General features: G+C 39.0%; 1 protein-coding gene across 1 annotated transcript in view; it reads right to left on the bottom strand.

The window, feature by feature from the left end:
- Nucleotides 1-11036: 11036 nt before the first annotated feature.
- Nucleotides 11037-12306, bottom strand: part of LOC118007266 (doublecortin domain-containing protein 2C-like) — a 104148-nt gene continuing 102878 nt past the window's right edge. Inside the window, exon 12 of the mRNA XM_035000253.1 lies at nucleotides 11037-11290. Within this exon, the coding sequence (XP_034856144.1) occupies nucleotides 11267-11290 (24 nt within the window). The 3' untranslated portion in view covers nucleotides 11037-11266. The remainder of the gene's footprint in view (nucleotides 11291-12306) is intronic.

Here is a 12306-nt window from a genome sequence, read left to right as displayed (position 1 = left end):
TCAAAATCTGTTGTAAGCTTTGATCAGATTATTCAACCCAAAGAGCCAAATAAAACCTACTTTTGAAGTTTGGACAACTTGCAATTATTGGGGAAAAGCTTGAAAACAGGACTCATTTATCCTTACAAAAACAAAAGAAACGCCCAACATTTTGAATGATGAGAGGTCAACTGGAGAGGAGGATTTCATTCTGAAATTCTATAATTTTGCTTGAAAACATCTCAACTTGTAGGAGGAATTTGTTGATGAAGCACCTATTTTTAATTGTATGAATTTATATGTTGTACCACAATAAGATAAAATTCAGAAGCATCATGATTTTGTAGCATATAAATTTAACAAAACATTCAAAGAATCATCAAAAGAAACAACTTCTCTGATGAGTTTATAAAAATATTTGTCAATGAAATGTGCCCTAAATGGAAACAACAAAGACAATAACCACAAAAGTATTTGCTTGAAATATTTACAATTTCAATATTTTTGAAATAGTATTGAGAATTTTACATATTTAGCAAAATTTGCTCTGCGCTTACCAGGTCCCTAAGCACCTCTGAGAGAGTATTTTCTCAATTAAAAATCTGATAGTAAATAGAGAAGAATCAAATGAAGGTGTCAAAAATCTCAAATTTATTAACCACAAATGTTACTTTGAAGACAATTGCTGAAAATTTTATGAAAAATTAATGAGACTATATTAAAACATCCCTTTTTTTAAATATCAAGGACATGGTATTAAATAAAGATAATTTTAGGATGCAATGAACACATATGAATATATACCAAGAATAGTCATTTTGCCTTAAGTTCAGATAACATCCAAAATCTCCATTTGTTTTAATGCACATAGATATTTTGTGCTTTTTTTTATATAAAAACTTGTTTTAAGAACAGTTTTTCTAATATAACTATCTTCAGATGCACCAATGTGATCAAATTAATTTGGAGTTAATAAATCTCTCTCCCTCCACCCCGTCTCTGTCTCTTTTTATGTATGTCTGTGTATGTATGTCTGTGTGACTTTCTCTACCTTCTCTATCCTCCTTCCCTCTTTCTCTCCCTCCCTTTATGCACATATGCATATACTAAATTATCTTTAATACTCTTTTTGCTATTAAAAATATCCTGGTTCAGGGGCACCTGGGTGGCTCAGTCAAACATCTGCCTTCAGCTCAGATCATGATCTCAGTGTCCTGGGATAGAGCCCCATGTCATCAGGCTCTCTGCTCAGTGGGGAGCCTGCTTCTCCCTCTCCCTCTGCCTGCTGCTCCCCCTGCTTCTCTTCTCTCTCTTTATATATATATTTATTGGTTCAGATAATAGATTATATGATCATCCTAATCATTGGCTCAATGGAGAATGCTTCAGCTTTTCCTTCCCTCCTTCCCTTTAAGTAGAGGGAGAAAAGTGCTTGCTCCCACACCCACCCAAAATCAAGTGAAGGAGGCTGTCATATGTACCAATCACAAAAATTGAGGGCTTGCAAGAGAGACAATCTGATGTGCCATTCCCCAGTTGGGAGCCTGCATGGCAGCTGATTTGCTGATCTGCCTGCCTCTCTGTACTTATATGAACCAAAGGAGAACAGAATTAAAATGCAGCAGGTGCAAAACTGGGGAAGTACACAGTCCTAGCATTTGCATGTCAAGAATGCATGAGAGAAGCACTTCTGAGATGGCAGAGTAAGGACCATCAGAAGACCACCCCTCTATACAAGTAATGAAAATACTACCAAAGAGTGTCAAAATTAACTTTTTCATAACTTATGAAATTAACGAAAATGTTGCAGCTATCCAAAGAGCATTTATTCAAGACAAATAACTGAATCTCAGTAAGAACAGCAAACCTATTCCAATCTCCCTCTCCCCAGCTTAACAGTAGCCATGAAAACTAACAGTCTCATAACTGCAGTAGCTGTGAAAAATTGTAGCTTAGCATCCACTGGAGAAAGCAGAATGGGTTTAGGACTCCCCAGAAGTTCATACCCAGATACCTGTCCCTATTTGACCTGTCTGGCAGCACTGTAAAAAGCTCTATTCTCGGGGTTTCTCTTTATCTAATATGACTTGGGGGCTCACTCTGTACAAACAGCCCTATCCCCTGGGGCACTTCTCGAAAACAATCAGTGGCAATTGTTTAATATCGTGGCTGCTTGAAGTGGCAACATTAGTTAGGGCTGACCAAAATTCTTACTTCTTAAGTTTTAGTTTAAAGGAAAAACTAGGGAATGAGATGTCAAGAGGGGCCTTTGCAAAGTTCTGACATATTCTTGAGAAGCTAAAAGGTCATATACACATGCAGAACTGTGTGCATACTCAGGAAAAACCTGAGAAGGCCCTGCACTCTCACCTCTGGCTGATCTTAAGACTGTGCAAGCAAGAACTAAAGGCAAAAGCAGAGTGGCAAATCCCCTGCTGGAATACTGGAGGGTCCCCAACACACATATACAGCCCTTCAGGAAGGGTTGGAGACTTTCTGGGTTGAGGTGTTTAAGAAAATCTCTGTCCAGTCAGTAGCTGAACACTAAACTCAACAAACTCCCAATCAGATAAAGAGATCTACAGCTAGATACAACATAATAAAAATATCCAAAGCCAAAGGCAAAGACAGAATCTTAAAAACGGTAAAAAAAAAAAAAAAGCGACTTCTCATATACAAGGGATCCACAATAGAACTAACATCCATACTGCTAAAAACTACAGTAAAGATAGAAGCCGAGAGAATCACCACTGGGACAGCAGTCATGAGAACAGTCATCACTGGGACAAAAAGAACAAATATCTGAGAAACGAGAAGAACCCCAGCCCCTCAACAATGATCCTTGGGATGATGTGTACCCTTCCCAAAACTTTGTCGGGGGAAGCCAGTCACAATTTTCCCAGTCTTGAGTAACTTACCTGTGCTAACTACTTCCATGGTAGCAGAAATTGTTTCTTTTGCTGTATCTTTCTCTGTAAAGGAGAAATAAGCTCCCACTATACCTTTTCCTTCTGGTTTCTGCTGCAAAGTTCAGAAGGTACAGCAGATGTTCACAAACTCTCCTCTTTTGCTTACATTCTCGTGTGCCCCATTAGGTTCTGACACTGTCAAATCAGCATGCCTTCTCTGGTTCCCTTCTTTCCAAACCCAGATATTTGTCTTTTGATATTCTTCCATAATTTAGCCCTTGAGGGAACTCCCACAGTGAAAGGTATAAAATTGGTAAGTTTTCATTTTGCCAAAGCATTTATTATTTGAACAAATTTTGTGTCTTCTCAACTCTGCATTGTAAAATTCTACCTGAACTATTTGCCCCCAGTCTACCATGAAACCCACATGCTAGTATCCTGCCTGCCTGTCCCCTAGCAGCCCTCGTGTTCTCTGTACCTTCCCTTAGAGAACTAACTCTGTAAACTATCCGTGCAGTTTAGAACTGCTTCCCTGCCTAAAATACTGTGGCATCTTCATTCATCTGGTAGTGCTTGAAGTACTCTCTCTTACCTCTTCTTCTCACATCTAACCTTCCATAGTCCTGAGTCTTTAGGGGACAGCTGTCCAATCGCACTTATTACTGAGTCCCTATGAGCATCTTTAATGGGTTTCCTGTCTCGAGGTTCATGACTCTAGGCTGCCTTTAAGGAAATAATTCTATTTCACTCCCTTAAACTTCATCCTCTCTCCCTGTGTTATATTTCTTTAGGCCCCAATAATTCTCCCTGATATAATAGCAACTACTACTCCTTTTCCTAGTTTTATCTTCTCTCCTCCCTAGTCTTGTCTTTTAAGAGCAGTTTTATAACTCTCTAGCCTGGCCTCCTGTATCAAAGTATTCCTTAAGGTCTGAAAACATCATGTCTTCCCTTGCAAGCCTCTCTAAGCTATCCTCTAAGATTACAAACTTTGTCCCCAAAAAACCATTTCATCTTCCAACTGAAGGAACTTACCATCTTTACTTTCTCTTCTCTGCTCCTTTTCTAATCTCAAGACCCAACCTTGAATTTGGCATGCATCACTGCCCCTTTCCTAGTAAGTGTATTTGATCCTTCTGCTCTCTTACAATTTCTTATATCCCCTCTTCACTCTCCATTGCTGACCCTAGTGTATATTTCATGAAAACATATTAAAGCAACCAGAGATCCCTGCCAGCAACCCTACAACTGTGACTACATCTGTATCAGTATCCCACTCCCTCCTGTTACAACGGAAGTGGTGCCAAACGTCCAAATAGCCCTCTCTCCACATGCTCTTGCCTCCTGTCCCTGTAGCTTCTTAAAATAGGCCCATCTGACTCTTCCTATGGGATCATTCCAATAATGGCTTGCAACATTTTGAGTAAAAATCATCTGAAAGAAAGGGAAGGGAAGGGAAGGAAAGGAAAAAGGAAAGGGAGGGGAGGGGAGGGAAGAGGAGGGGAGGGAAGAGGAGGAGAAGCAAAGGAACCAGAAGGGTAAGGGAATTAAAACCTTCCCTCACCCTCCATCTCCCTGCTTTTCCTGACCCACTTCCCCGTTGCCATTAACAGGTTTACTTCTCCCAAAAGTTTCATTTCTTCTTCTGTCACATTCTCTCTGCCCTTCTGAGAAAGGTGAAATCTCCCCACTGAGCAAGGAGCCCGATGTGGAGCTCGATCCCAGGATGGTGAGATCATGACCTGAGGGGAACACAGATGCTTAACCAACTAAGCCACCCAGGCGCCCCTCGTGGGGGTGATATTTTAATCCAATTAGGGACTAAGCTAAATCGGGACTGGACTACAATGCTCCTAAGATTCAACCACCCTCTTTCTCCTACTAGTTCTGTGAGCAGAGGGCTTTCATGGGTCTTGTTCATCATTTTTCTCTTATGAAAGATATACAGAAATATTCCACAGGGCACTGTAGAGGCTCAGACCAATTAGAAATTTGATTCTCATTATATTTTCAAAAAGTGGACATACAGGAAAAATGAACTATTCATCATTCTAAACATATAATTACAAAAGGAGTGCATAGATGACTTTCACCAACCTTGTCTAATTATTTTAGTGATCAAACTGATTCTTGAAAATGTAACTACATTACATGTAGATAGCCTGCTGGCAGGGGCTAACATATAGCAATAATTCATCAAATCACTATGAAAAAGTTTAATTTTTATCAACATAGGTTTAGATCTTATTTTTTCTATTCACTTAATAGATAAACCCAATCAAATGTACTTAGCAAATCTATCAAGCAACTTAAAGGAGGAGGGTCACATATTCCAGGTATAATCCAGATATAATTGGCAATTCACAGCTTCATTCTGGAGGAAATTTTGATGGTGGCAGGGGCTCAGTGTGGTGATAAGATTCCCCATGTTTTAAACTGTCCCTCCATGAAAAGAAAGACCAATACAAGAGAAAATTGTTCAAAGGGGAAAATGTGCAAAATATTCCTAATGCCCAAGCATCAGCCCAAAAAGCCAATGTGGGTGATGACTCGACCACTGCTGATCCAGTGTGGAGTCTCAAGTACTTTGAGGAGATCCATCAGTGAAATGATGGGAGTGGGGACTTTTAGGTCCATACAATTTGCAGAGACAGTCATTAAATTGAAGAAAACAGCAAACAAGACACTTGGTGGAGGGGAGTAGGGGAGATACGTGCGTTAATGTTTCTGAGGGCATTTCTGCAACTCAAAAGAAAGTTATTTCTCTGCAAGTTTTTGTTAGTCAATATATCTTAGGCAGACAAGAAAAGGAATACAAACAACAGAGTTCCAATCTGCTCTGCTTTCTGGCTTAAATGAAAAACAAACAAGACTTACTTCTCTTAACAATCTCTTTCCCACAAACACAGAAACACACAGTATTACCTAATTAACAGAGAAACAAATGGGTTTTATCACATTTTAAATTCGCAGAAACGTCCCTGAAAGCCTTCATATGTTTCCAAGTGTTTGAGACCTTCAGCCATTCGTGTGTGCTCCAGGGACAGACTCCAAGCTGTGGCCTGGCTGCAGCCTGTTACTGGTGGAGGTTCTGGGGATCAACACAGCAACCCTGACAAGTACAGCCAAGAAAATCACTCCAAAAGGAAACACAAGTTCATGTTCAAATTTTTATAAAAGAGTAGTTTGATTTAGGAGCACCCAGGTGGCTCAGTGGGTTAAGCGTCTGCCTTCAGCTCAGGTCATGATCCCAGAGTCCTGAGATAGAGCCCTGCATCAGGCTCCCTGCTCGGCGGGGAGTCTGCTTCTCCCTCTCCCTCTGCCTCTCCCCCTGCTCATGTGTGCTTTCTCTCAAATAAAGAAATAAAAGCTTTTTTAAAAAAGACTAGTTTGACTTAGAATGTATGAAAATGGGATTATAAACTATTATAATTCTTTGAAGGTTTTGAAAATGGGCCCATACGGCACATAAAATCTGGCTGTTTTCAAAAAGCAAACCAGAAGAGTCTCTTAACTCTAGGGAACAAACTGAGGTTTGCTGGAGGGGAGGGGATGGGGGTAATGGGGTAACTGGGTGATGGGTATTAAGGAGGGCACTTGATGTAACGAGCACTGGGTGTTCTATGCAACTGATTAATCATTGACCTCTACCTCCAAAACTAATAATACGCTATATGTTAACTAACATGAATTTAAATTAAATATATAAATAAAATAAAAATGAGTTATGCTCCAGAAAAAAAAAAAAAAAAGCAATAGGAGTTCAGAACAATCTAGGAAGTTGACATTTGAGTTAAATAAAAATAAACTTTAATGCAGACCAGCTTCTAAAACATTTTTAAGATCAGTAAAAATACAAGAACATGACACTATTGAGCCTACCGTCAATGGTTGTAATTACTTTAACAATAATTGTAACAGTAAATACGTTGAAGTTCTTAACATGACAAAGTCCACTACCTGTAAGATGAGGACACTGAAGTCTCTACTGAGCACATTTCACCTTGTAGATAGCTCATGATTTTTTTTTACCAAAATGTAAAGGTAAAGAGCCTACAGCTTCTTTAACTATGACTAGAATGTGAGCAGAATAGAGATAAAAGCTGTATGTGTACACAATAAAACTTAATCCCCAAATTTTTCAAATGTCCGTAACTGAATAGAGAGATTTGAAGGCATATGTCATTTGTTGACATTAAAGTCTTTGCTGAAGAAAACTTCTCTTTGCACTTAATTGCATGGGTATTACCTTTGTGTTCATGAAAATAAGAAAATAAATTAGTACAATCGTTTTCCCACCTAACTTGAATATTTTTTCTTTTCATTTTGAACTGATCATTCAGAAAGTAAAACTATTTTCATCCTTAGAACATCATATAGCAGTTCTAGATACCCCTTTGTGAGAGCCAAGCCATATAAAAATGCAATGATAGGGGCGCCTGGGTGGCTCAGTCGGTTAAGCATCTGATTCCTGATTTTGGCTCAGGTCGTGATCTCAGGATTGTGAGGTCCAGCCCTGTGTTGGGTTCTGCACTGGGCACGGAGCCTGCTTAAGATTCTCTCTCTCCCTCTGCCCCTCCCCACCCTCTCTTAAAAAAAAAAAAATTAAAAATTCAACAATACCTTCCTATACACATTCCAAGAAAAACAAATGAGGGGAATATATGCACAGGTTTTTTCCAAATTCCTCTGGTTTTTTGAATGATTTTTGTGAGGCTTAATTATAAAGAACTACATTTCATTCTTTTAAATGTTTACTAAAAAGAAGTACCACCAAGAAAAGGAATTAGAACACTATGCAATCCATTGGAAAACCCTCATCTTTAGCTTTTGAGAAGACACAGTGTATGGGCTTATTTCACCCCAGATGCTATTTTCTTGCTGTTAAAATGTCTGTATGCGAGATGGACGCACCATGATTGAAAGAAAACTGACATCAAGTAGATATAAAAGTGATTTTTTTAGTTTATTGGTTTCCACTCCAAGGCCATCTGAAAGACATAAAAAAGCAGGTTAAAAGAGAACTTCCCAAGACTACTCTGGCCACATTTTATTCCCAGATCCCAAGAGCTGATATTCCTGTTAGAGTCTAGATTCTGGGTGTTTTTCTAGACAGCAACTGGTGGCATGTTGAGAATCTGCAGTATTGCATGAAAGCTAATCACAGAACATTGAAACAGCAGTTTGCTCCCACGCAGGTACTGATACAGAAACAACCTTGAAAACTTATTTTGAAATTATTTCAGTAACTATTTTATATCTCATTAGTTCAGTGGTTGATCTAAAGAACCCCCTTCCTGAAATGCAAATCAAAACCACAATGAGACATCACCTCACACCTGTCAGAATGACTAAAATAAAAAACACAGGAAACAACAAGTGTCAGTGAGGATGCAGAGAAAAAGGAACCCTCGTGCCCTGTTGGTGGGAATGCAAACTGGTGCAACCACCATGGAAAACAGTATGGAGGTACCTCGAAAAGTTAAAGTAGAGCTACCCTATGACCCAGGAGTAACAATTGCACTAGGTATTTACCCAAAGAATACAAAAACACTAATTCAAAGGGATATATGCATCCCTATATTTATAGCAGCATTACCTACAATAGCCAAGATATGGAAGCAGCCCAAGCATCCGTCAATAGATGAATGGATAAAGATGTGGTGTATATATACATATGCAATGGAATATTATTCATCCATAAAAAAGAATGAAATCTTGTCATTTGCAACAACATGGATGGAATTAGACGGTTTTATGCTAAGTGAAATAAGCCAGAGAAAGATTTTGCTCATATGTGGAATTTAAGAAACAAAACAAACGAACAAAGGGGGAGAAAAAGAGACAAGCCAAAAAACAGACTCTTACCTATAGAGAACAAACTGATGGTTACCAGAGGGGAGGTGGGTGGGAGGATGGGGGAAATTAGGTGATGGGGGCTGAGAGTACACTCATCATGATGAGCACTGAGTATGGAAGGGTTGAATCACTGTACTGTATACCTGAAACTAATATAACACTATATGCTAACTACACTGTAATTAAGATTAAAAACAAAATAAAATATAGAATAAAATAAAATAATATAAAGATGACCCTTTGTCCATCTTCTCCCCTTCCAACCTCAGCCCCCATCTTCAAATGTGCTAAGATGCCATGACATTGCTTGGGTCTGCATTTTTTGTTTGATTTTAATACTTAATAACTCTCTGAAGGGAATTAAGCAATCCATCCCCCAGGCACCCAGACATCCCTCAAACCTCACCCCAAATGTGAAGATCATCTGGATGTGATATTTTACAGAAGCAGTATTCATGTATCTGTTAAAATTAAATGAGTCTATATTACACCAGGATAGTACTAGGAATTTCAGAGAGCTTAATTTCATTTGATTCATACAATAATTCTGTACTAAGGCAGGTTGAGTATTATAGTGGATTCAGAACTAATTTTTTTAAGGAAGTTCAAGTCCTGCCCCTGCCACCTAAAGCTACAGTCACACATGACTTGGGACCAGCCTCCAAACCCCCATGATGACCGTGAAACAATGCCTGCTGTAACCTCTGCCATCTCGAGATTTTCTCACAGCTCTAACATTCTCATTTTACAGAAAACAAGTGATGCTCAGAAAGGACAAGTAGATGTTCAAGACCATATGGTCAACAAAGGTGGCATGTGGACTGGGCCCACAGTTCTCACCCCCAATCCATCTTCTTCACACGATGACACACACCAGGACACTGGGACAGAAGCATCTGGCTAAAAGCAGCAGGAAATGCCATCCTAAAGTTATTTTTCAAGGACCAAAATATGTACTAAGCATGGAGCTAGATCAGAATCGATGGGCTCTCCACCAGAAACTTATTAGTTAACCAAAAAAGCTATGGTGGTTTCCATGTGATTACAGTTTTCTCCTTATGGTGTCATAAATGCTCAGGGCATGTCCAACAAGAAATCAAGAAGCCATCATTACAGTGAAATGATAGCTTTCCTTTCTCCGTCCACAAGCCAACTCTATATAACTAATTAACAACAGTGAAGACCTTGATGATCCTAAAATCCTTGTTTCCATTTTTGTTCTGGCAGGCAACAAGTTCAGTTAACCATAAGAGTCAAATACACTAATAATCGTAGCAGAGAATCTGCTTGTCTTCTCTCATTTAATAACAACCAAAATGAAGTAACAGTAATAACTAACATATTTTAGTGCCTTCCATGTGTCCAGCACTGTCCTAAGCACTTTATAATAAACATTATTGCTTTAAATTATCCCAACAACCTATGAATTAGGTATGATTATTAGCCCCAATTTATGGATGAGTAAACGGAGGCACGACATAGTTCACATACTTAATGGAGAAGCTAAACTTGTATAATCTGACTTGAGAGTCCATTCACTTAATCACCAAAAATGTACATTTCCATGGGTTCTACTGTCAATTTCTAACATATAAGGCATATGTGTGTGTGTGCGTGTGTGCATGTGTGTGTGTGATGTATATGTGCTTGGATATACATTATAATACGTATAATTATAAGATACCTTAATTCACTTTTAAATAGGAAAAATTAATCATAGATCACTATGTAAATATATGCCATTTTCAGGGCAGATGAGTCACTCTGGAATACCAGATACAGACTGATATTGTAAGAAATGAAAGTCTGAGTCAGGTGGCAATATACATTATGTCTCACTAATCACTTCCCTCCCCTTACAGCTTTACATTCAGGGAACAGAAGAAGGAATTCCAGATTAATTTAGTCTTAGTCACTTTTTTTTAATTTTGGCCACCAAAATATGAAATGCACAATTTTAATATTGTACTAGCATACCTCTTCTGTATAATGTGAAAAGAATGTCTAATTTTATTTTCATTTGCTTTATGATCCTTTCTAGCTTCTGACTGTTGTTCTTTACAACCTGATATTTTGTTTTCATGGTATTTGTTGTTTAGTTTTTTCTCGCTGGGTCATCTCTTTTTGTCCCACTGATGGGTGTTCAAATGATTCTTATTTGTCAGGTATCTGTTCTTGGGATGGTTGTCCCAAAGATGGCTGTTCAAATGATTCTTGTTTGTCAGGTATCTGTTCTTGGGATGGTTGTCCCAAAGATGGCTGTTCAAATGATTCTTGTTTGTCAGGTATCTGTTCTTGGGATGGTTGTCCCAAAGATGGCTTTTCAAATGATTCTTGTTCATCAAGTATCTGTTCTTGGGATGGTTGTCCCAAAGATGGCTCTTTGAGCAATTCTTGTTCCTCAGGTTGTTCTTCTGATTGTGTCGATGATGATTCTTGTGATTGTTGTCCCATTGGTGGTTCTCTTTGATCTTCTATTTTTACTGGGGTTTCTAGTAGTATAGGTGTGTTTTTTCCCTCTAGAATGTCATATGGTTCTTTTTCTTGTTTTCAGTAAACAAAATAAAACAAAATCACCAATAAACATAGTAGCCATCTAAACCAAGTGAAATAAATCATAAAATGACAAACATTGCTACTATATCATTGATTTCATATTGATAGAATTATTGAAATAATTCTCACACAGTATATTACACTTACAATGTGCTTTACATACATTATCACTTTTACTCTCACTTGGAAATAAGATCTTAAACAAGCATAAAATAGGTAGAATGCAATAGTATCAAAAAGCTTAAGAAAAGCAAGTATAAATGATGTTACCACATATTAAATAGGATGTATTTGTTAGTTCTTTAAAAATTGAAAAACCATAGGCAGGGCTCTTGCTTTCTCATAGGTCACTGAGGTTGAAAAAAAAAGGCACTTTTAGTAAGATCAAAAAGAAAGAATCAGAGCACAGAAGAATCCAGAGCCACTGTCTTTCTCCAGAAGAGGCACCAACACATGAAAACAACCTACAGAAGCAGAAAGATTACGAGGTACTTATTAACCTATCACTTGCCAAACCACACTTGTCAGTGATGATACCATCTATTCCTGTAGTGATACAGGCCATTGGGCACAGGGGATCAAAGGCTGCTCCCGGAAACTGAAAGAGAACTATTTGAAATTAACTGTGGAAGAACATCTTCAGTGAGTGGCCTCACAGAACCTCAGAGAAGCCAGGCATCTTCGCCGATGTGCTTACCTGTCGCCTTCCCTCCAAACCTGTTCTCTCTTTCCTTTGCAGAAGCAAGACCTAGACTCCAGTCCAGAGCCCCAACTCCGACTTCATCCTTGCCCCTCATATCCAGCCTGTGGCCAAATCTGGTCAATCTGGTCAACTCCACGAATCTTCCTGCAAAGCCCATTCTCTTTCTAGTCGTAGCCCACACTCACGCCAGGCCTCTGTCACCTCAGGGAGCGCCGCCCCTCCTCCGCGGCCCACGCCCGCCCCAGGCCTCTGTCACCTCAGCGAGCGCCGCCCCTCCTCCGCGGCCCACGCCCGCCCCAG

This window comes from Mirounga leonina, unplaced genomic scaffold, assembly GCF_011800145.1.
Source record: "Mirounga leonina isolate KUSES-001 unplaced genomic scaffold, KU_Mleo_1.0 Mir_117, whole genome shotgun sequence".
Taxonomy (NCBI): domain Eukaryota; kingdom Metazoa; phylum Chordata; class Mammalia; order Carnivora; family Phocidae; genus Mirounga; species Mirounga leonina.
The sequence above is the reverse complement of the archived record's forward strand: the minus strand, read 5'-3'. Positions and strand labels throughout refer to the sequence as shown.